The following is a 24,528-nucleotide window of genomic DNA, read 5'->3' as shown; positions in this document are numbered from 1 at the left end:
GGATGCCAACCACCCTCCTCTGCTCCCAGATCTGCTCCACAATTACAATTCTCCTGTTTCTTTTCGAATCCAACATGTTTTATTACTGCCAGGATTATTTGTATTGTTTAAAAAAACAATCTCAACACTTTTCCGGTTCACAACACGGGAGCAACAACCGGGGCACGGAGCTGTGTTTGGTTCAAGGTAAAGAGAAGTTCATAAAGATTCAGAACGTAGTTACACCTCAGCGGCACCAGGAAAGGGATACTGGGAATCATTTAACAGACAAGAGGTTCGGTCAAAACGGGTTATTTAATGGGACTCAAAATATACAGACAACTGAGCGGAGCAAAGGGCTGCTGGTGCCCATCAGCTTCGCCTTCCAGAGACGCACACGGAAGTCTGGGCCAGGATCGTTGGACGCTCAGTGGGGATCACGCCACGTGTTTCCACAGACCAGCTACGAGCACAGCTTCCCCGCAGGCTGGCAGAGCTGCAGAGACCCAGTGCTTCCGTCGTGACAGTCGTCCCGGGCTCTCCTGCACTCCGCAATTCCAATTACGCAGCCGTGTCCCATTCGGAGCTGTGTTTGGGAGAAGACAATTGAGGGTGCTGCAGTTTGGGGCACGTCCTGGTCCATCAGGGTAGATGCCAACTCCAGCGTTTTCACTGCTCCTCGTGCCCGTTGAGGTTCCTGGCATGGATGGGGGAAGCTACGGCAGCAGCGCAGTGTGGGAACGTCCAGTTCTGCCCCAAAGCCGTACAGTCGGGTCGTGGAAGCTCCGGATGGGCGAGACAGCGGCTTCTCCAAGATTTACCGTCTGCTGCTTGACCTTGGCATAACTTGAGAGCTCTCGGTGCTCCGGCCGCGGAACCCCGAAGCTGTCACTTCCTCGAGGAAGCTGCCGAGCAAAGTTCAGGTTAGCAGAGACAAGGGCCAACTTTTCCCCCTGCAGCCAGACAGTAACCCCCCGGTCGGGCTTCAAACCTTCCAACAAACCCAACGAGTGCTCTACACCCCCCGAGCTACGCAAACATCTCTCTTCCCCCCTGGTGTCAGCAGGATGGAGGGACAGAGTCACTCCTCCGTAAGTGGTGACGGTGCCAAAGAGGTGAGGACATGCCCACAACAGCGTGTGATCCAACAACAAACCCCACCCGGAACAGGGATCCTGGTCCCAGCGGTGATGCTGCTTCTCCTCCCCCTGGTGCTCATGTCAAACCCAGCAGCTCCCTCCCCAGGGAGGCAGCGAGGAAGCGACAGGGACTGAGGGTCCCTGAAGGAGACGCTCAGATCAGGACTTGTCTCCTCCAACGAAAAGCAGCACCCCGAGAGCTGCCGTCGGGGCGAACCGCGTCCCTCCGCAGCCGAGGGGCGGCAGCGGGTGGAGGGATCCCCCTCCGACTGACCCACTCCTCCAGCTGCTGGCAAGGGAAAATGGGGGGGCACCACCTCAGACTGGGACAGCTGCAGTTAGGAGATGGTGAGCCAAGAGGAAATAAGCAGGTGGCAGCCTTGGAGAATGGCATGCACCATCCCTGGAAGTGTTCCAGGCCAGGCTGGATGAGGCTTGGAGCAACCTGGTGTAGTGGGGGGTGTCCCTGCCCATGGCAGAGGGTTGGAACTGGCTGATCTCTGAGGTCCCTTCCAACCCAAACCATTTTATGATTCTATCATTCTATAATGCTCCTGTTTTCCAGTGACAGATCCTCCCACCAGCCAGGATGAATTCAGGGAGGGAGAGCACAGCACAGAGCTACTGGAGTGCAACGACCTGCCCTGGGGACCGAAATCTGGAGTACTGAAATCTGGAGCATCCAGCACGGATCACCAGGTCAGCATCTTCCCTTAACGTGGCCGTTCATCCTTAAAGGCTCCACCCCACCCCGGAGGTCCGGTCTCTCCCCGTGCCATGGACAGGAAGGCTCCCGAAACGAGGGCAGCAGCTCCTCGTGGGCTCAGCTCACATCTGGCCCGCGCCGGCAGCACCGCGCGCCTTTCGGCGACACAGCCGGGACGGCCGGCGTTCCGGCTTGGTTCTCCGCTCACTCTCAGCCTTCCTGGGCAGATGATAAGGCAGGAAGAGGCCGGGTGGAAACCTCCTGCTGAGGCACCCGTGACATTTCACAGCCCCTGGAGCAGCCGGGGACACTCCTCAGCCTCATCCCAGCAGCCGGACCCTCCCCTCCTACTTCCAGCCTGTTCAGATCACACTCCAATCCGGATCATGAGCCACGTGGAAACCTCTGGGCATTAACCACCCATTCAGCCAGACCTCAAGAAAGTTTTAACCCAGTAAAGCGCTTCAGCACACACTCAGCTTCATCCCAGTCCCTCTGTGTGATTTTCCAGGGAAACTTAAGGGATTTGGGGGGCCAGACCCCAATTTGAGGGTCAATTTGAGACTTAAGTTCCAGTTTGCACTGTAAAGTCAAGCGAACGGCTCAACGCACGCCCGAGCAACGATTCCGCACAGAAAAAACGAAAGGCAGCACATTCAGGGACACGTTGGAAGAGGCGAGCCGCTTCTCGAGGAATAAATTGTCAGTTGGAGGCAGGGGGGTTGGAACTGGCTGATCTTTGAGGTCCCTTCCAACCCAAACCGCTCTGGGACTCTGTAAGAGAGATGATCTCCACCTTGATGAAGGCACAGTCACCAGGCACTCTTCCAAGTTTTATCCCTAAACACGCCGCGGCGTTTCAGTTTCCGCAGCAGCGGGACGGGCGCGCGGCCCACCGAGGGGAGCACCAGACCGGGACCGAAGCTCGGAGCTGCTCCCAGTGTCAGCAGCGCCGCCGCTCCCCACCTCCGGATTTCACGGGATTGCCCCTGTCCGGAGCACCCACCGACCAGACCGTCGTCTCCGGGGTGCCGAGGCAGCTCCCGAGCAGCCGCTACGACGCAAACACCAGAGCCTCTGTTGTTTGTCACACCCAGTGTGACACCCCCGTGCTCCCAGTATGAGAAGTCTCTGAGGCCGAAGGAGCCGTCACGACCGCCCGCTCCGGGCCACTGGTGTCACCCCATCACCGTTTCTTGCTCTCTGCGGTTCGGAGGCAGCCGAACACTCCGCAAAAAAACCCCAGCAACGCTCCCACGTACGATGCAAGGAGGGGACGTTACCAGGAGGATGGTTTCTCTGCGACCAGTTTCTAGGTTGACTCATCCCTTCAATGTGCTGCTCGAGTTATCTGAACATTAATGCTTTGGGAAAAAAAAAAAATTCAAAGGAAAAGATAAAGGAAGAAAACCCAGGATATACCATGAAGCCTACAAAAAACGTGATTTCCCCTAAAACAGGTCTACGATAGGTCTACCTGCCAAGGCTGTGGATCGTGAGGGTTTAAAAAAAATAGGAATTAAAAAATAAAACCTCATGGAAATGCCTGCACCGATTCCCAGAGCTCAAGGCGGCACCGATTAGAAACGTGCCCTCTGGGAGGGCGGCAGCCCGCGGCACGGGAGGCTCCAGGAGCATCGCCGGCGCTCCGGCCGTTCCGCTCCGCGACGGCCGCCGGAGCTGTCCCTCCTCCGGTTTTATTTTTAGGCACTAGAGTCAGGCAGGCCGAGTTCTTCGCAGGGAACGACTCGCTTTTATTCAGAGAATCATAGAATGGTCAGGGCTGGAAGGGACCTTCAAAGGTCATCTAGTCCAACCCCCCTGCAAGGAACAGGGACATCTCCAACTAGATCAGGTTGCTCAGGGCCTCGTCCAACCTGGCCTTGAACGTCTCCAGGGATGGAGCATCCACCACCTCTCTGGGCAACCTGTTCCAGTGTTCTACAACTCTCATGGTAAAAAATTTTTTCCTAATATCCAACCTGAATCTACCTCCCTCTATTTTAAAACCATTACCCCTTGTCCTATCACAACTGGCCCTCCTGAACAGCCTCTCCCCATCTTTCCTGTAGGCCCCCTTGAGGTACTGGAAGACCGCTATAAGGTCACCCCGGAGCCTCCTCGTCTCCAGGCTGAACAGCCCCAACTCTCTCAGCCTGTCCTCATAGGAAAGGTGCTCCTTATTTTTGAAGGAGACTCCTGTTTATTTGCTATCCGGAGAGAAAGGTGCTGTGGTTATGCCCCAGGGAGGTGCTGGAAGTGGGCAGCGTGGCCACCTCCGCGCATCTCCTGCAGCCAAACCCTGACCCGTGGCACAGGGGAGAGCTGGACCCCCAAACCGCCCCGCGCTGCTGCTGCTTCCCAGGACCCCGAGGATCCTGCGAGAAGCGGAGCGAGCACCATCCAGCTCCGGCTGGAAAACCCTCTGCTCCGAGAGCAAAGGGAGAATCCGAACCCGCCTCTCCGCTCTGCTCCAAACCCTCCCTCCGTAGTCAGGAGGAACCACGGCTGGTCCAACACCCCTCCCGTGGGCGCAGGTATCCGGTGACCGGGCGCCGCCGGCTCCGCACACCGCGGCCGCGTTCGGCACAACCGGGCTGTGGCCGTGACCGGGTAAGTGGGTCAGGACAGACATCCCGTGGATTAGTCACAGCAGGTTTGTGCTTACCCTGTGCCCTGGGCGAGTCAGCCTCACGCACCAGATGTTCCTCCTGGTCCCGGTCTTCCATTTTTAGCTGATTATTGATCATTTTTTAACCCGTTCTCCTCCCAGCTCAGCCAGATTTCCTCCAGATCCACTTGCCTGCACAGGAAAAGAAGGGAGCTGGCTGCCCGTGGGACTGGGGGTAATGCCAGCAGCACGGGATCAGCTCCATCACTTTGAGTTTCTCCAGGAAGAGGGGGAAGCCAGAGCCACCTTCCATCCGTCAGCCCGGAGAAGGGGAACAGTCAGGAGGCCGTCAGCCGCCCCGGCTGCTCCGACTTCTCCAACTCGAAGCCCGGTTGTGCCGTTCTTTGCTTCTCTCTCCCTGCCCCGACGCCCGACACATCTTCTGCATTCCGGTACGAGCACACAACCCTCCACAAAGATCTTGGAAGTGTTTTGGAGAACATAGAATTTATAGGACAAGGGGTAATGGTTTTAAAATAGAGGGAGGTAGATTCAGGTTGGATATTAGGAAAAAATTTTTTACCATGAGAGTTGTAGAACACTGGAACAGGTTGCCCAGAGAGGTGGTGGATGCTCCATCCCTGGAGACGTTCAAGGCCAGGTTGGACGAGGCCCTGAGCAACCTGATCTAGTTGGAGATGTCCCTGTTCCTTGCAGGGGGGTTGGACTAGATGACCTTTGAAGGTCCCTTCCAGCCCTGACCATTCTATGATTCTATGATTGGAGAGCAGCTGAAACCCCTCCAGTTTGGCCCAAATTTACCTGGTTCCCGCAGGGAATTACAGATGTTGCTACGGTCCTTTGAGAAATGGCACCAAGTCACGAAAGAAATCTCCCTAGAAACATAATTTAAATACGTTTTGCATATGTATTTTTTAAAGAATCTATGATTAATAATCCTCAGCCTTTCAGCTGCCGAAATCTCAACAGTAAGAGGCAGCTGATCTGGTTTGATTAGAAAAACACTGAGAATTCCTTGACAACAACAGATTTTTTTTTCCACCCTGCTGGTGTTTCTCAAAGCCTTCACCACCTCCGTCTGCCCTCCCAGACTCAACGGCGCGAGGCTCGCCTGTCAACGGGAACGGAGGCAAAAAAAGGGAAGAATTCCGTAAACTGAGATGGGATCCACAGCAAAACTGAGCATGCACCACCAGAGAGATGTTCTCATCCCTGGATTTCTGCGTTTCTCTGGCTTTCAGCACTTGATTTTGCAGCACCTCCGCGGCTTTGATGCGGTTTTTTGTCACAACCCCTGGTCGCAGCCGGGAAGGGGAGACGGAAGCCGCGTTCCCAACGCCGTCACTGACCGACCTGCCCGTGGGTCACGTCGGGAAAGAGGCCGAGGAACAGATGCACTACCTGGATTTGTCTGTTAGGGGTAAAGGAAGGCAAGAAACAAACATTTTCTTGTACCTTGTACAGCCACGGGGATTTTTCAAACAGGGGAACAAATTCCAAGAGCAGAACCTGTCAGCTCCTGTAGCCTGATTTATTGATAAGGAATCCCTTAGGCTACATGCCTTATTTCAGGATGTCAGCACTGTTATTAGATTCCTGCTCCTATTTTGCATCTATAGGGCTACAAATCCCTAAAGATCAACAGGGACAGATTCTCCTTAACTTGAGAGATTCTCCTTGTGCAGCACAAGGAAACTTTCAACAGGAGTGGGACCCTCTTTGCAAACGCAGAACGTTGTATTTTCCATCCCTACACTGAGTATTTTCATCCCTACATGATTTTCCATCCCTATACTGAGTATTTTCATCCCTACACTGAGTATTTCCATCCCTATACTGAGTATTTTCCATCCCTACACAGTATTTTCATCTCTACACTGAGTATTTTCATCCCTACACTATTTTCCATCCCTATACTGAATATTTTCATCCCTACAGAGTATTTCCATCCCTACACTGAGTATTTTCATCTCTACACGATTTTCCATCCCTATACTGAGTATTTTCATCCCTACACTGAGTATTTTCATCCCTACACTGAGTATTTCCATCCCTATACTGAGTATTTTCCATCCCTACACAATATTTTCATCTCTACACTGAGTATTTTCATCCCTACATTGAGTATTTTCATCTCTACACTGAGTATTTTCATCCCTACACTATTTTCCATTCCTACACTGAGTATTTTCATCCCTACGCTATTTTCCATCCCTATACTGAGTATTTTCATCCCTACACTGAGTATTTTCCATCCCCACACTGAGTATTTTTCACCCCCCACTTTAAAGCACAACAAGGACAACGCAGACGGTCTCTTAACCGGATCAGCTTCCCACAAATATCCAGCTGTGAGGACACAACCAGCTCCAGAGGCGTGTGTGCCTCCTGCTTCGTAAAAAAAAGCAGAACGGATCTCCCTGAAGCCACCCCCACCCCAGCAAGACAGATGTTGATCACAATTTACGTCGGGCGGGTAAGAACAATGAAAGCCCCGGATTACCGTGTTACGTGGGCCGCTCGGCGCACTAATACCCAAATCTCCGTGTTTTTTGTGCCATGCCAACCCTAATCCAGCAGAAATTGGCAAAGCTCCGTGAAAGGAAGGCCAGAGGCTTACTGGAGGAGGCAGGACACAACCAAACGTGGGTTTCCTCACGTGAGACAGCTCGGGGTGTTTGGGGAGGTGTCTGTGATCCTCAGGCACTTGGCTGGAATTGCGGTTGACGCGCGGCGGAGGGGAAACGTCTTCGTTTCTCAGGTGTCCCGAGCGAGTCGGCTTCCCTGCGTGCAGAGCTGAGCACGGTCTTCCCTTGAAAAGTGAGATTCCTGCCTCAGAAGCTCTGATTTTTTATCATCATTATTAACGTGGCTTCTCATCCTTAAGGAAATCTTACTGAAGCCACGAGGGAAAAGGCAAATCATTTTGGGCAGAGCTGTTTCTAGAACGGGACCCTCGACACTCCTCATCCCGGAGCTCCCAGGCAGGACCTCGTAGCAGTCAGCCCTTAAAAAGCAACAGCCTTTTTTTTTGTGTGTTTTTTTTTTTTTTTAAATCTTTTTTTTTTTTTTTCCCCCCAGTTCATTCTTTGAAATGCAAATTTTGATACAGTATCCTCCTTTTTCAGTAAATAATTCAGCGACTGCGCCAAACGGCCGTGGCGGCGGGATAACGTTACTCGTTACGGCGCAAATGGAAGAAGCGGAGCCCGACGACGCGGCTGCAAATCCTGAACGTTACAACAGAAGGGAGGGATGGTCCCTGCTCAGAGACCTTCTGGTGCGTAGAGACCCAGGAGAAAGTTGCCCAACGCCACCTCACATGCCAGCAGCAGAACTGGGACAGGAGCCTAAACCCACGTTTGATACTGGTGGCAGGTGTCAAGTCAGCCTCAAACCAGTAGATTAAGGGGTTCCAGTGGCTGAATATCAAGCAGGGTTTTTTTTTGTGTCCTTGCAAGATGACAATTTCATAGAATCATAGAATGGTTAGGGCTGGAAGGGACCTTCAAAGGTCATCTAGTCCAACCCCCCTGCAAGGAACAGGGACATCTCCAACTAGATCAGGTTGCTCAGGGCCTCATCCAACCTGGCCTTGAACGTCTCCAGGGATGGAGCATCCACCACCTCTCTCGGCAACCTGTTCCACTGTTCTACAACTCTCATGGTAAAAAATTTTTTCCTAATATCCTTAACTCCTTTCTTTTTATCAGTCAAAAAGCAGCTCCTGTGCCCGCTGATCTCTTTCCCTGACTGTTTCCAGGCTTGGCTAAAACAGGATTTAGTTCAAAGGCTACTTTGTGAAGCAGAAGGTTGAGGAAGCCGGGTAATTTGGGCAGGGATCGGTCGATATGTGGGCTAATACAGACTTGCCTTTGTAACCCAGATCATAAAAGCAATTTGCTTCTGGGCTGGCATCAGCTCGGGAGCTTCCCAATCATCTGACACCAAGCTAAAGCAGGGGGGGCCCAATTTCAGAGCGGGCACTGTGAATTTGGAGGGTTTGGGCATCTTCTCTGAGCGAGTGGTGACAGCACCCGCTGGATTTCCTAGCGAGAGACTCGCCACTGCTTCTGCACAGGCAGCTCTGGAGCCTGAAGATCCCCTCCCAGGCACGAAAAGGAAGGGCAAAAGTGCAGGAAAAGTGCAGGAATTTTATAAATATCACACTGGCCTCCGATGCAGCAGCAGCACACGCGTAGATCCAAAACACCAAGCCATTTCTGAGCCCACCTGTCAGTAACTGAGACCGGCGCAGTGCTCGACAGCTGTATTTCTGACACACGCCGTTGTGTTTGCTGAGGCACCTGAAGCTGTCACCTCCGAAAATTTCACCCCAAACGTTGAGAAACGTTAACTTTTCCTTCCTGCTGCAGGACTGTACTGGGTTCACGTTTCTACACGGCAACGCCGGAGCTCTCCCTCCATCCCAGCTCAGAGCAGGGTCCTCCCCTGGAGCTCAGAGCAGCTGCTGGAAAACGCCAGGGACTCTCCCAGGACTTACATTTCAGCACACTTCCTGCTGCGACACATGGGAGAGACGTGGGTCACCTGTCACATTCCTGCCGTTACCCTCCTTCCGACCCGATAACCGGTCGGCTCCCGGCCCCGTCACTACGAACGGGGACGGAACGGGGCGGTGGAGCGGAGAAAAGCCCCTGATGGAAGAACTCACGCTCCTTCACTCGGATAGCAACAAGCCATGCCGATGGGAAACAATCCTGAGGAACAATCCTCAATGATCCTCAACAATCCCTCCCAATCCTCAATGGTCTCCGTTTTCACCTGTGCTGATACTCAGGTGCGTAATTTAAGGTTCAGGAAACATGATTTGCATTTATAAACCAGACTTTCCATAGGAAATAAACCAGGCGTTCCGTATCGACAGGAATTTTTGGCCAGCCACGGCAGAGCAGTTGCTGGTTTCTTTCTGCACAAGACTCTAAATCCCAACTGAGACCCTTCGGAACGGCTCGCTCGGCTCAGCGCAGGGGATGGGAAATGCCGCCAGCATTTCCCGACATGAGCCCCTCCGGCTCCGGCAATCAGCTGCTGGAACCCCCCCTGACAGCGACCCGGGAAACCAGTGACGTTCCGCGTGGCCGGCGCTGCTCGGTCCCTGGAGGGATTAATCCCTCAACAAATGTCTGTCCTCCCAGGAAAGGCAACTCAGAGCATACAGCAAACCAATGAGGAGAGAATTTCCAGGGAGAAATGGAAAAGCCCCAGCCAATGCTCAGCAGGCTCGTGGGCGGCGGCGAACTCGGTTCTAATCATAGGTACGTTGGCTTCACCGCTATCACAAGCAGCTGCTCCAGATTTCAACGGGAGCAACGAGCCCACAGTCAGGTTTGGATTCCTGCGTGCTGCACCGGCTTCTCGTTCATATTCCAGCAGGAAAAACTACACACAGCTGCTTCCCTGCCCTGGAACCCAGTAAAACGCACAATAAACCTTCAGCTTGGGAATACGTCCCGCGGCCGTAACGCGCAGAGCTGGGCTTGGGCCGTTTACACACATTTCTGGGGTTTTACTGCGCCAAGAAGGTCCCTCGGGCGACGCAAATTCAGGCTGCCGTCAGCAGCTCCGCGTGCGCGGAAGCCACGGGACGGGATCCGGTTATTACCTTCTGGTGTTGTGGATGGTGGTCCCGCCGAGGACGACGCGGACCCCCGGGTTGGTGCGGTTCAGGTTATAGACGGCCAGCGCCTCTTCGTAAGTCGCCCCTCCGATGATGAACACGATGATGTCTTGGGGCCTGCAATAACGAGGCAAATGTTGGGATGGGATCGGACAACACACAGGGATAAATCCCGAACAACGATCCCGATGATTCCTCTCCCCAGACCATGTCTCATTCCCGCGACACGCCGGGCTCAAGACTGACAAAAACATCAAAAAAGGGATTTTTAACGGGCGTTCAATCCCTTTTAAGACATTGTCTCTCCTCAACATTTACGCAACGTGCCGACGGTCCTGGAAAGCCTCCTGAGCACCACCCACGCGCTGCATCCCCGTGGGGCTCCACCGTGACACGCGCGCCAACGTTCAACGCACGAGCGCGACGCCGCTGCGGCTGTTCAATCCGGATCGACTCCGGAGCCGAACGAGGCCAGCGGTGGTGCTCCAGGCCCCTCGGGCTCGGCCGGAAGGGCTGGTTGATTACAGAACCACTGGGATTTGTAGAGAAGTTTCCCTCTGAGGTTACACTCCCGAGCCAGCCTGGAAACACGGGATGCTATAGAGAAGTACGATGAGGAAAGGGGGGAAAAGGAGGAAAGCGCCTTCATCGGACAACACACGGACGCAGCCATGTGCCCGGCATGTTCTGCGTTCACAGGAAGGCTGCACCCTCCCCAGTCACTCAGGTTTCCCACCCTCAGGGATGGCAGAAGGTGCTTGCAGCCCCTAAATCAGCTCCCATCTACAAGCTGAGAGAGCGATTTCCGCCCAATCTCCAGTGAAAAGGTGTGGATCACGTCCCGTCACTCGTCTGCCCGAGTCCGAGCGGTCGCGTCTCAACACAATTCGCTTTCTGTTGCAGTCTCAAAACTCATGGAATCCTGGAACGGTTTGGGTTGGAAGGGACCTCAAAGACCATCCAGTTCCAACCCCCTGCCATGGGCAGGGACACCCTCCACTACACCAGGTTGCCCAAAGCCCCATCCAGCCTGGTCTGGAACACTTCCTGGAACCCGGCTGTTCCCATCCTTTTGGCTGAGAGACAAGGCTGTGGAGAAGGGAGGGAGGCGCCAACTCCCTTTTCTGACATCCAGCTTCTCTCTTCCTTCAGCTGGAGGGCGGAACCAAACCCTTCTCACGCTCCCCCAAATCAATTATTTGCACGTTCTTTGCAGCAGGATTCTCAGGGGCAGGTTCCTGTACCTTTTTCCAGAAATATTTAAACCTAAGTGAAACACAGCTCAGGAAAACGTAAGCGGGAAGTGAAAAAGAGAAGATAAAGGTTAGAAGACCGTTTGTTTCCGGTCAGCTCCAACCAACACCAGGTCAGGGATGCTGGGATGCAGCTCCTGCTGTTCTGCACATCTCATTTCAGAGCTACCCCAAACTGCATCTCATCAGCCTCTCGGCCGAGAGCTGCTTTCAAGGACAGGGAGGAGAACGTTTCCGTTGCTGGGGGCCTCGATATTCCACACTTACTAAAACCACCCATCCACCCTACCCCAATTCCACCATTTTCTTTCAAAGGGAGAATCTGGAGCAGGGCAGATTTTTTTTTTTTTTTTTGCTCTACCAGGGACATACACAAACAAATTGTCTCCTGTATGAGTGTAATTCTTTCTTCTTCATAAATAAAGTGATTAACGTCCCCTGCTGTCAGCCTGGCACGGAATTTGGATGCTTCCCTGCTACAAAATCCATTTTTGCTTCCATCAGATGGATGGAAACACCACAGGGCAGGGCTGGGGAGGAAGAGCAGCGTGCGTGTGCATCTCGAAGGGCGCCAGACACGAACGCTTCTGCCCTTCCCACCCCCTGGACGCTGCCCAACCTCAGCCCCCAACTCTGCTTCTCTCCTGCTCCAAATGAGTCTGTGGTTTTCCAATAATCCGCAGCGTGCGAAGGGAACGACGATTATTCCAACGCTGCAGGTAGAACACGTTCCACCAGGGCAGAAGAGTCAGAGAATCGCTGTGACGGCCCCGTCACGGATCACCCAAAGGAAGCGAAGCAACGGGAGGCTGTTCTCCTCAAAGGAGACCACCACGAGAAGGAACAAGGAACACCCCACCAGCAGGCTGCGGAAGCTTAGCTGAATTTTTGGGAAGGAAACTGCGGTAGCAAAGAAAGGAGCGATTTGTACGGAACGCCGCCGGGGGACGCGTCGTCTTCTCCCTAACGATTCAGTGCCCTCACGCTGAGGCCTGGATTTACCTTTCATGACTTCACTGACAAGAGATCAGCTTATCTCCAGCAAAGTCAGCTAGAAGCAGCCAGCCAGAGTTCCCTTCCATCACAGTTATTAGCCGCGTTCAGCAAGATCCCGTTCTCACCAGGAATAGCAACTGGCTGCGACGGGAGCGCTTGCGGTTGGACTATTTTTGGTACTCTGCAAATAAACGCCAGATGGCACGGAGTGAAGTCAGGGGCCACGCTGAAATCCGTCATGTGGACATCCTGACAGCCTGGTGCCACGGCTTTATCCTTTACCTGAGCCCTGACAACGGGAACGGCACGTCCTGGCCAGCAAGAAAAGACAACAGCGTTTCAGTCTTCCCAGCCCTCTCCAGGGCACCCACCTGAGATACAAAATCGAGATGTTTCTCTGCCAGGACTAAAGTTTGTTCATCTACAGGCAGACAGGAAAGCACGTGGCAGTGCCAGGAGGAGCAGGTATGCTTCAGTTCCAAGCTCTGCCCTGAAAGGCCCCACGTACCTGTCACGGAGCGTGTTGGGACCCAGGTAGGGGTACTGGCTGTCCTTGAGTTTTCCTTTGATGAGCTGATCCAGCGTTTCTTGAAGGAGAGGCTGGTGCTGCGTATACACGTTCTCAACACCCTACGGTGCAAGAGAAGCTCTCGTTACGAATCAATGCAGCGAGGCAGCAAGCTAAGAGAGATCAGCAAAGGCACGGAAAAGGAGCATCATCCCATGGATACATCAAGTGGTAACCTCTGAGGTCCAGGGAGTCTTTTCAGCAACTGACTCCCGTTGTCTTCAAGGAGAATTATGCCTCAAAAGCCCAGTGTGCTTACTATAAACCTCTGAAATCCACGACACGTGGCATTGCACGAGTCCTGCCCCGTGACTGTAATTTTGACTAAACCCATCATTATTCCAGCCGTGGCAGACCCATACCTTCAGTCCTTTGAGGAACTGTTTGGTGATGGCTACAGCATCCTTGGGACCAAACAGGTCACTGCCCCGCACCCGTTTCCCTCCGTACTCCACGACTGCAGACACCAGCTGTACAGAGAGAGGCAAAACCAGAATCCTATTAACCTGGGAGACCAGCTTCCAGGCAGTTTTTGCCCCCTTAGGCTCGATGGAGGTACTGGAATGATGACCAAGAAGTCAGGGAGATCGATCCCAAGCAGATGATGCAGCACAGAGAGGGACAAGGGGGAAGAGGAGGAGCATTCCCCACATCCACCACCAAGTCAGGCTGCCCTGACACTGCCTGCATAAGGAGAGAGCCTTTCCTTTCCATAGTCTGCTGCAGTGATGGCACATCTTCCATACAACGTGACATCCTCCTGCTTCTCCACCTCCTCTCCAGCTGCTCACTACATTTGCCAAGCTCTGCCACCCTCTCCCTCCCAGCCAAGCTCCTTTTACAGGCTCCAGAAGTCCTTTGCTGCAACTGCTGCCTATTCAGCAGGAGCTGGGGGATAAAAGGGTGGGGAGGGAGAGGGGAAGGAGAAGGGAAGCATGCTCCAGGTCCCGTTTACACGCCACACGCCCATCCTAGCAGACTCCTGGCACACCTGCCATCTCTGCTGTATTCAATCCTTCATAATATCACTGATTTTAGAAATGGAAACGAATTAGCTTTGCCTTTTAAAGTAACACCTGCAGGCCCCCTTCCCCGCCAGCCCAATTCAACAAAAAACCATCCAGCTGGCAAGCTTTACGCCGATTCACGACGATTTTCCACCTCCGTGCCCTCCTGTCCCACTCCCTCACCCAGCTGAAGGAGCGACGCTGCCGTTACCTTCCGGTATTTCTCCGGCACGCCGCGGTTCCTGAGGTCTGCCAGCAGCCCGGGGAGGCTGTTGCTGCTGTGCCGCTCGTAGTGCAGGGCGTAAAGCATCACCAGCCGGGCGGCGTCCAGCTCCGTCACCTTGGGGTTCTGCAGGAGACGCCGGACGTTCTGCAGCAAGACAGGGGAGCAGCGTTGGTGGAACGGCCTCCGGAGGACGTTACATCAGACACGCACCAAACCCACCGCCTGGCAGCAGAACCGCGCGCCGGAGGGGCGCCGGAGAGCTGAGCTGTGCCACAAGCAGCAGAGCTTCTCACGTGCTCTGCGGCCAGATGGACTGGACCACGACGGAGCACGAGGTGCTTTCGGGTCTTTTCATGAAGCTGAGAATTCATAACCCGAGCCTGTTGTCCGTTCCTAACTCTCCGTAACGCGCTGCGGGGTGAGCTGAGGTCACCGTGTGCCCCCCAAAAGGGGAACATCACCGGGCACCTACAGAAACCTTGAACCTCTCTCCTTCCCTTTCCAGCTTCCCGGCCCAGAGCTTCCATTGCAATACTGACTGTCAGGAAAAACCGAGCTGGGACAACTGCACAAATCCTGTTTTTCTTTTGGAAGGTGCAGGGCAGAAGCATTTATGTCTCGGATAACCTTCGGGTGTGAGAAGTGGAGGTGCAAGTGTCAGGCGCTTGGAAGGAAAGGAGGAAAGGAATTCAAGCATGGAAAGGAAAAGAAAGATTTCAGCACTGGAGGTAAACACAGAAATCTACAGTTTTTCCTTCTAACACCCAGGTTGTTACTTTTTCTGCTGAAGAGAACACGGTGCCATGAACAGAAGGGGTGTGTGCCCCAAAGAGGCTGCCTGGCAAAGCACAGACTCTACCCAAAAAGTTTCAGCACCCCCAGTGCACACCATCAACCCCCCAGGGACTGCAGGCAGGATGTAACTGCTTGTTTAAGTTGACAATTGGCCAGGCAAGTGCTGCTCCTTCTCGTCACGACAAAAAGGACTTATTTCCTCTCTGCAACCTCTCCGTCGCCGCGTCGAGTCGCCGAGTTGAGATAACGGAGTTACTGGAACAAACACCAGACCAACGCTGGGAGCTCAGGCGAGCAGTGGGAGCGAGAAGCTTCTTCACTCCCAGCTTTGAGGTGGATCTCCAAGAACAGCAGCTGGGAGAACGTTGTGAGACTGTTGTGATTTACCCCGCTGGCTCAGCTGTGTTTGCTGTCATCTGCTGGGCCGACGCAGACCAGTTACAAAAATACAGGATCAAATCCTGCCTTCGAGGAGGATCGCCAGGAGTTTTACCACTAACCTTGGAAAGGTCAGGAATTCACCTGAGAGGGAAAGGACAGAGTCCCGCGGAGACGTCTGCCCGCACGATTTTCGATCCCGTGCCGGCGGGGGGAAGCGGGAAGCGCGTAAAACAGAAAAGCTATTGTCCATCTGAGGAGATGGGATTCCAAACCTCCCATTCATCTCTCCAGGCTCATGTACTATGTCAGGATTAATAAGAGACCAGGGGAAGAATCACCAAAATGTACTGTACTCCGGGGCCCTGGGCCACCGGAGAAATGAACAATCGCCGAAGTTACATCAGCGGGAGAACAATTCTGCCTTTATTTCCTGCACTGGCTCATTCTTCATTGTTTCTGCGCCCTTGCCCCTTCTCTGCCGTTGGGAGACTGCAGCAGGGAACAGCCTGGGGCAGTGCAGCTAAAGAGACATGATCAACCATGTAGGAAGACACCAGTTCCGTGGTTTTGCATTTATTTCCTGGCTGCTACGTGTTTTCCAGTCGGTCTCAGTTGTTGGAACTACAACGCAGCCCTTCAGGCACGTGGCTGTAAGCAAACTGCAGGCAGCTGGGATGTTTCCAAAACTGCAGAAATACCTAATTAGTGCAGACTGAGGCCTGAATTAGCTCCGAGGTGAGCTCCAGCAGCCGCCGTGCCACGAGGGTGCGACGCTCGGTGGGAGCCGCGTCTCCGTGCGCCGCCCAGCTCTGCTAACCATAGAGCTGGTAACGTGACTGCCTCATCACCAGAAGTTCAGGTCATCCCCTTCTTCAATGGATCTGAGATCACTTACTAAAAAGCCGACCGACACGTTCCAAAACGGCCTCCGATGCCAAGCACCCAAGTTTCAACTCTTGACTGTGTGAACATCAGAAACAAACAGATCCCAGGCACGACGGGCTGACGGATCAGAACCCAAATATTGGATTTTTAAAGCTTGATCTAGGAACAACGACGGGGCAGGAGAACCTCAGAGGCTGCTTTCTGCAAACACATTTCACGGCTACGCTCCCGCTCCAATACTCAGCCACCCAGATCCCACCACACACGAGCTACCGAATCCCACCCCTACGCTCCCCAATCCCTGCAGCTGAGATGCCTTCAGCAGGCCCACCCCGATCCGCAGCAGCTCGGGATCTGGTGACACATTCCAGTACTTGAAGAGTCTAATATTATCCCCCAGCCACCCACTCGGAGCACGGAACAACAGAGGCAAAGAAGAGATGTGTTCCAAATCTGCCGAGGACGCGTATCGTTATTTTCTAGTCAAGCTGCTTCTCCAGCGTTGCATAAAGGAGTCTGTTACGTGGTGTAACTTCTACCTCAGCTACAAAAAATTAAGGAATTGGGTTTTTTAACGCTGAGTCGCTGGTTGAGCTCTGCTATAACACTGTCACACCCAACAATACTGGTATTTTCTCCGAGCAGTCAGCAGCCACCATTCATCACCGCTGACGTGCTGTCAGACACCAGGGCAGGTCATGGAATCCAACGAGCCAACACGGGGTCAAAACCTCAGCCTATGCTCAGCTCTAACAGAAGTCTCTGTTAGGCTTTTCCAGTCCTCTTTGCCAAAGAAATCTTTTCTCTAAGAGGCTTTCCACTGTTTTTTATCTAAAAAACAAAAAAAACAAGGTAAAAGCCACCACCTCAATGAACAATCTGGTTTAGACAGCTTCATGGATTCCATTTCTTCTTCTCCCTGACAAATACAAGAAGCTTCTGCACAGGGGTCCAAGTTTTTGGGTTTTTTCACCGGTGCCTGCCCCGGCAGCTTGCCAGAAGCCGAAGGAATGTTGTGTTGTGAAATGTAAAGACAGACTTTGCAAAGATGCTTCTCAAGCCAGTTATTAACTATGATTCATCCCCATCTGAACCGAACGGGGAGGAGAGTAATTCTAACACCCAACGTCCCAACCCTGCAGGATAACTCCCACTGACTTCCAGTATCAAACCTCCATCGCAGGGGTGCTACGGGATCAAACCAGCTAAGATTCAGACACAGGATGGAGGTCGGGTTTTGAGCCCGAGGTACCTGGAGAGCACTGGAATGGTCATTCTGGCAAGCCAGTTCCTGCTCCACTTCAGACACCTCCAGCAGGTTCCGCTCACCGACCAGTCGAGACAGCTCTCCCACCACCGTCACGTGCTTCGACACCGTGCCTGACATCTTCTTGAACTGCGGGTAATTCTCCACGAACGCCTGCAACGGGGAAACCAAAGCAACCGGTTCTTGGAAAGAAAAGCAAGAGACAGCAGAGATGTGCAACCGGCGATAAACCGCACAAACGAATCTGCAGCAACACAAGGAAGACCAGCGCGGGTGTAGGGATGGTCAGGGACCTCAACCCCAGAGCCCACAGGATTTCTCCAATTACAAGGAGATTTCTGGAAGGGATGTACTTTTTATTTACTCTTAAAATCAAGGGATCCAGAAAGTATCTCCAAAGACATCACCAGGATTCTTTCAACGTTGAGCAGTGACTGAATCAACACCCTGTGCTCTCAGCTCAAGTGACCCAGCTCAGACACAAAGTCCACAGAGCCATCTCCGAGTAAGCCAAGTTCTTAAACCCAAGTTTTCCAACTCAATCGTGGGGCTTCGGGACTCCAGCGAGCTCTGAGCAGCAGCTTAGAGAGCAGTCAGAACAAACAAGCTTGGAGACCACGCTGCAGCGCTGCAGAACGGCCTGTCGAAGCCTTCACAGAAGAACCATGGTAACGAAAACAGTGCAAAAAGGAGGTTCCCACCCCCCAAAACTAACAGGCCACAGAGACGCGAACCGTTGGTACCGGCAGTGTGGATGGTCGGTGGACAGACACCGGTGATCTGCACTGTCCTGCAATGGATGGGATTTAGAAAGTCCAGTCGGTCACGTGCGGATCATCTGTACCTTCATATCTGCTATGGATTCCAGCTTCTGCTGCTCCTTCGGTTTCCTCCTCTGGAAATCTTCCATAAGATTCTTGATGTTACTGCCGATCTCTGCGAAGTTCAGGTACATGTTCTGCACGGGACAAGACAGGGACGTGAGAAAACGCCGTCCCAACGCGAGTCTTGATGCAACTGGAGCAAGGTGGCATCGAGGGCACAAAACACCGAGTGCCACTGGACATCGTCGCCCTGAGACCCAGGCTTGAGCAAGCAGCTCTGCCACTGGGCTGGGTTTTACTTCAAACTATAAAATGGACACGTCATTTCATGCCAGATACCACCTGCGTTACACACTGACTTTCACCACCTGCACAGGCTGCATGGTCCCTCACCACCCCAGTGCTCAAAGTCACTGGGAAGTTCCTTTCACATAGAATCATAGAATGGTCAGGGCTGGAAGGGACCTTCAAAGGTCATCTAGTCCAACCCCCCTGCAAGGAACAGGGACATCTCCAACTAGATCAGGTTGCTCAGGGCCTCATCCAACCTGGCCTTGAACGTCTCCAGGGATGCAGCATCCACCACCTCTCACATGGCAAAACAAAGAATGGAACTGATCCCCAAACCCAGCTGCTCCTGAAGGTCCCCACCGAGACACCTACGTTGGCGTAGAACTCATCGTTCTCGGCAGACAGGACCACTTCTCGGAGATCTTTGCTTATCCCCGGCACGCGGGAGAGGTCGATGCGGTTGTTGTTAATCCCCAGCAGTTCGTGAACCATCGCCTGGTACGTCCACTAACAACGAGGGTGGAAGAGAAAAGCCAACAAGAACCTTCGTAAGACAACAAACAGCACCGGAGAATTCATGGATGTCGGGCTGGACTCAAACAAAGCCAGATGATATTCCTCTGGACCCAAAGTCTGTGTCCCTCAAACCTGTGCCAGAAGGATACTGTAAGAAATAAATGTTACTTCTGATATAATCAGAGGGGCATCCCATCCCATGGGTGTGAACCCAAAGGAAAAGCACCCTCCATTCCAGGGTGCTCTCTGCCGGCACGTTCAAACAATGCGATGCTCCAAGAGCAACAGGGATTAATATTCCTGTGGAAAGAGGAATTCCTGCTCTGTTTGCCACCGTTGTCTCCCCTCCCCTGCTGTGAAGGGACACGTATTTTTGGCTGCAGAGGTTCCACAGCCACAAACTGTACAATTTCCTACACGCTCCTGTGCTTCTTCGGCAGCGGCAGGAGCGTGTGTCTCTGCACATCACTGAGTTACTATATTTATCCCGGGAAGACTAATGTTAATCTAGAGAGAAAACTGGAAGCTGATCAGAGCACCGACATGCCCGATGCTCCAATCACAGAATCCTGGAATGGTTTGGGTTGGAAGGGACCTCAAAGATGATCCAGTTCCAACCCCCTGCCGTGGGCAGGGACACCCTCCACTACACCAGGTTGCTCAAAGCCCCATCCAACCTGGCCTGGAACACTGCCAGGGATGGGGCAGCCACAGCTTCTCTGGGCAACCTGTGCCAGTGCCTCACCACCCTCAGAGGGAAGAATTTCTTCCTTAGATCCCATCGAAATCTCCCCTCTTCCAGTTTAAATCCATTGCCCCTTGTCCTGTTACTACACGCCCTTGTCCAAAGCCCCTCTCCAGCTTTCCTGTAGCCCCTTTAGGCACTGGGAGGTGCTGGAAGGTCTCCCTGGAGCCTTCTCTTCTCCAGGCTGAACAGCCCCAACTCTCCCAGCCTGTGAATCTCTTCTGGATAGAAAATCTCCACGTAGCAGATAACGCTTTCGGTGCCCTGCGCTGAGCACAGTCCTTAACCCTACAAACCACGCGTGAGCTGGGCTTCTGACTGCCAGAAAACACAAGTATCACCAGTAGCTCCCACACCACCAGCCTCACAGAAGCACTGGCTGCTGCTGAGGTAGCCCGGCCGCAGCTCCAGCTGCTGCCTGACCACCAGACCAGCCTGTGTCTAAGCATACCCCCCAGAAATGAATGGAGACAAAGAGATTCTGCCAGAATCTGCAGCACAGTGGAGAAAAAAAAATATCCCAGTAGCTCCATGGTAAATACTGCGGCTCATCGATACCGCAGAGGGAGAAATGCACCGGCGTGGGGCGCTCGGTACGTGTGCTGCTGAGCCGCCCGCACAAATCAACCCTGGGAACGGGCACTGCCAGCACACCGGGGCTCCAAAGGCAAAGTGTGTCTTGCAGAAGCGCCAGGGCCTGGTTCTCCAGGATGCTGGTACATCCACGCACACAATCCCTGCTCAGCTGTCGGAAAAACCGGGCCACGAGATGAAAGAGGGATTTCAAAAAGAACACGGGGACGGGGGGGAGCCTGCTATGGCCACGGGGCTCCGGGCGCTTCCAGAACTCACACTCCTGTCTCAGCCCTTGCACAACCACGAGGTGACTCACCTGGTTCAGAAGCGGCGTGATGGCATCGTCAGACCGGTCCAGAATGAGAAGCAGAGGAGGAACCTCCGTGCGCCGAAAGTCAAACAGCTCATACTCTTTAGTGATGACTTGCTGTCGAGAAAAGGAACAAAAGCCACTTGATCCCGTGTACCCCTGGAAAAGTTTCCTCCTAGTCTGGGTACAGGTGAAATAAAAGCGAAGAGCTGGTGAAAAATAAGTTGTGCTGCTGCCTTCGTCGACGCTGCTAATGAAGAAATAACACCTGCTCGCAAAAGGCACCGGGTACCTGCTGAACTTTCTGACTGTCAGAAAATATAAGTATCACCAGTAGCTTTTTGTGACACTCATGAGAAATATGGTTCTTCGCCTGCTCCTCGGTTGGCAGCAGGTGGAGGTGAGGGATGGGACGTGCCCGAGGCCGGGCAGGGCAGGCGAATGGCACAACTTACACGCCTCGGCTGAGAAAGGGCATTTCCCTCAAACGGGTCGCTACGTCCAAAGAGGAAACAAAATCTAAAGCACGCTGCCAAACTGATCTCACACGGCTGCGGGTTCTCACCGCACCTTCACGCATTCAGCGAGCCTCTTGGCGGGCTCGGAAGAGAGCTGGTACCGGATCATGGGGCATTTCTTCAGAGACAGGAGCAGAGCAGTCAGCCCTTGAGTCGTCCTGGACAGCTGAGCCGGATCCCAGTTGCGACCCTGGAAGGAAAAGCTGCATCTCGCACGGACGCACCATCCCCAGACTCTTCCTCGCATCAACTCTTACTTCTAAGTCTTAAAGTCCCACAGTAAGCTCTGGTTTGACTGGAGGAGCAGCCACACCAGAGGCTACAATCCAGATTTCCCCATATCCCTCTCCATGCCAACTCATCAGGATCAGCTCTCCCCTTAGCAGACTGCCTGCTGGGCAACCCACCCCCACAGCCGGCTTGTGGTGGCCACTGGTCTCTCTACTAGCCATAAAACAAGGCCCTGGAGGAGCATCAGCTTTTTCCGTACCTGGCAGCAGCCCAAGAGGTTGAGAGAAAAGACGTGCGGGTTCACCGCGATGTAATCGCCGTAGAACTCCTGCCAGGAGGTGAAAGCAAATAGTTACGTGTTTGCCCACCCTCACCCGGCCCACCATGGCATCCTGAGCAGCTCCCAGGCTCCCTGACTCCGGCCGTTCCTCCCTCCTCCGTGCCGAACCTCTCAAATCCCCGCCCGCGTTCTTGGGGCGCGTTGCTCTTCGTCAACGCCACCGACACGCGGCAGCCGCGCGACACGCGGACGGCAGAACCAGCAGCGGCTCCGGCAACCGGAGGGCAGGGAGATCCGGGGGGAACAGGAGTTTCTTTAATTTTTTAACTCCACGTGTACATTCAGCTTCTCCTCCATCCCAGACTGTTGCACGGTGGTGCTGATACTGTCCAAGAACTAGGGAGCTCCTCCCATCACCACATCCGAGCTCGTACGTCCGCTTTGCTGGTGCTTTTGGATTAGGAGATCTATTTAAAATACCCAAAAGTCACCTGAACTTCAGCCACGACCTCCTGTTCATCAGCCTCCGCCAAACTCTTGACATCACTCTTGCTGATCACGTTACTGAAATCTGAAAGGAAACAACAGTGAAAGAACAGTCCGACTCCGCGTCTCCGCCAACGGAGATCTTCCAGTAGCAGTACCAGATCTTCCCCCGGAGCAGATTGCAGCAGATCCCACCTCACGCCTGGGATTCTTACACAGACGTTATAATCCAGAAGTGACCTCACACGGATACTCTGAGCTAATCCTCTGGCCAACCTTCTGCCTCTTGGTGCCAATACCCAGCACGTGATGGTCAGCGATGGATTAAACACCCCGCGGACGCGGCGGTGGCTCCCTCCTGTCCTCCCCTCCGGCCCAAACAAGCAACGCCGCGCAGAGCCCACTCGGAGCCAGCAGGTTCATACGTGTAAAAGACACGCAACATCACACGGCTGAACCCACATCTCGCCGGGGCTCCGCGGCGTCGCTGTGCACCACCACCCTTTCCAAACCAGTGGTCCCTCCGGCAGCCCGGCTCCGCGGCGCTGCGTTCCTGCAGAACGGCAATGACATCTAGAGGCCGACTTCGGCCAGCTTCCCAGAACCTCCCCGCGTCACACCTGTGCCAAACTCCAACACAAACCCGACTGGAGTTATTCTGCTTCGTTTCCAAAACTACAAAACATTCTGTGGCACGAGCAGGACGCGTGAGGAACGCCAGAAGATGCCGTGCAGCAAGTCCGCCCTAATCCTCTCTCGGAATTATTTACCTTCAAGATTTGGGCCAGTCTCTCATCCCGTGCATCTCAATTTTCCTTACAACTTACCCCCCAAGCCTTAGCCTTCTTTTATCTTTACGAAGCAACGTGAAGCTTTAAAATCCCAGAAATTTTCAAGGATAAGGCATATCGGAGGAATGTGGATTTACGGTGGTGCTTTGTGAAGGTCTCTTACGAGTTGCTTTGGTTTAATTGTTTTATCTTATAGGTAGGTACCCTCTGCTAAAAGAGTTTGGTGATCTAAAGGGCACAAAAACTAGAATTCCCACATTCTCAGTGTTTCCAAAGGTCGGGCAGCGGGAGCAGACACAGCGTCTCCCATCCCTGGTTCCTACCCAACATCAGGTTGGTCTCCGACGGGACTCACGGGACAGACCGGGACATACTCACAAATGAAATAGATGCTGTACTTCGGCCTCCGCAGCTCCTGAATGAGGAACTCCACGTTCTCCTGGACAAGAACAGCACCGGGGAGAGCAGGTTTTAAAAAATGTCGAAGAATAAAGGTATGGGGTGAGCTGTGCGCCCATCGTGGTCCCTCATAGAATCCTGGAATGGTTTGGGTTGGAAGGGACCTCAAAGATCAGCCAGTTCCAACCCCCCACCATGGGCAGGGACACCCTCCACTACACCAGGTTGCTCCAAGCCTCATCCAACCTGGCCTTGAACACTTCCAGGGACGGGGCAGCCACAGCTTCTCTGGGCAACCTGGCCCAGTGCCTCACCACCCCCAGAGGGAAGAATTTCTTCCTCAGATCCCATCAAAATTTCCCCTCTTTCAGTTCAAAGCCATCGCCCCGCGTCCTGGCACTCCATGCCCGTGTCCAAAGCCCCTCTCCAGCTTTCCTGTAGCCCCTTTAGGCACTGGGAGGTGCTGGAAGGTCTCCCCAGAGCCTTCTCTTCTCCAGGCTGAACAGCCCCAACTCTCCCAGCCTGTCTCCAGAGCAGAGGTGCTCCAGCCCTCGCATCATCTCCGTGGCCTCCTCTGGCCCCGCTCCAGCAGCTCCATGTCCTTCTGCTGTTGGGAACCTACAGCGTTCGCACGACCCTCCCGCTACCTCGGGGGGGTGGGGTGGGGTGGGGTGGGATGGGATGGGATGGGATGGGATGGGATGGGATGGGATGGGATGACCCGGGGCGGGGGGCGCAGCGGGGCGCCCACCTTGGTGGGCCGCAGGAAGCAGATGGCCTTCAGGTGCTTCATCACCTCCCGGTTGGCGGAGTCGAGGCGCTCGAAGAGGTACACCTCCTTCTGCAGGATCTCGGACTGCGTGTACACCATGCTCACGATCCCGGTCTGCGGCAGGAACACGGCGGCGCCCATCACCGTGGCGCTCGGGCCTCGCTCCGCGCCCCGCCGAGGACGCCCGGCCCAGCGGCGGCCCTCACCCCCGCGCCGCTCACCGTCTCCCGGTCCATGAGGAGCACCTTCATGCCCGGCCCGCTGTCCTCGATCATCTTGGACACGTACTGCTTGACGGCCAGCACCGCGTTCAT

General features: G+C 53.9%; 1 protein-coding gene across 1 annotated transcript; it reads right to left on the bottom strand.

The window, feature by feature from the left end:
• Positions 1-282: 282 nt before the first annotated feature.
• VPS45 (vacuolar protein sorting 45 homolog) lies at positions 283-24,528 on the bottom strand. Its single transcript, XM_086628307.1, has 15 exons — positions 24,436-24,528; positions 24,194-24,328; positions 23,422-23,482; positions 22,258-22,337; positions 21,746-21,814; positions 21,308-21,445; positions 20,744-20,854; positions 18,963-19,097; positions 18,320-18,433; positions 17,461-17,628; positions 14,133-14,291; positions 13,277-13,384; positions 12,855-12,976; positions 10,083-10,214; positions 283-884 (listed from the first exon to the last, which is right to left on the bottom strand). Exons 1-15 carry the CDS (start codon positions 24,526-24,528, stop codon positions 797-799), a joined length of 1,713 nt encoding a protein of 570 aa, XP_086484433.1. The 3' UTR covers positions 283-796.

The sequence above is a fragment of the Tauraco erythrolophus genome, chromosome 30, assembly GCF_009769465.1.
Source record: "Tauraco erythrolophus isolate bTauEry1 chromosome 30, bTauEry1.pri, whole genome shotgun sequence".
NCBI classification, from domain to species: Eukaryota; Metazoa; Chordata; class Aves; order Musophagiformes; family Musophagidae; genus Tauraco; species Tauraco erythrolophus.
This window is presented reverse-complemented; position numbering and strand designations above follow the sequence as displayed.

What these genes read in the sequence shown, in the direction of transcription:
- VPS45 (XM_086628307.1), bottom strand. Translation starts at nt 24,528, where the DNA reads ATGAACGCGGTGCTGGCCGTCAAGCAGTACGTGTCCAAGATGATCGAG. An exon ending in GCTTCCTGCGGCCCACCAAG is followed by an intron (nt 23,483 to 24,193) that starts GTGGGCGCCCCG and finishes GTTCTTGTCCAG; the next exon opens with GAGAACGTGGAGTTCCTCAT. An exon ending in AGGTCGTGGCTGAAGTTCAG is followed by an intron (nt 21,815 to 22,257) that starts GTGACTTTTGGG and finishes ACCTCCTGGCAG; the next exon opens with GAGTTCTACGGCGATTACAT.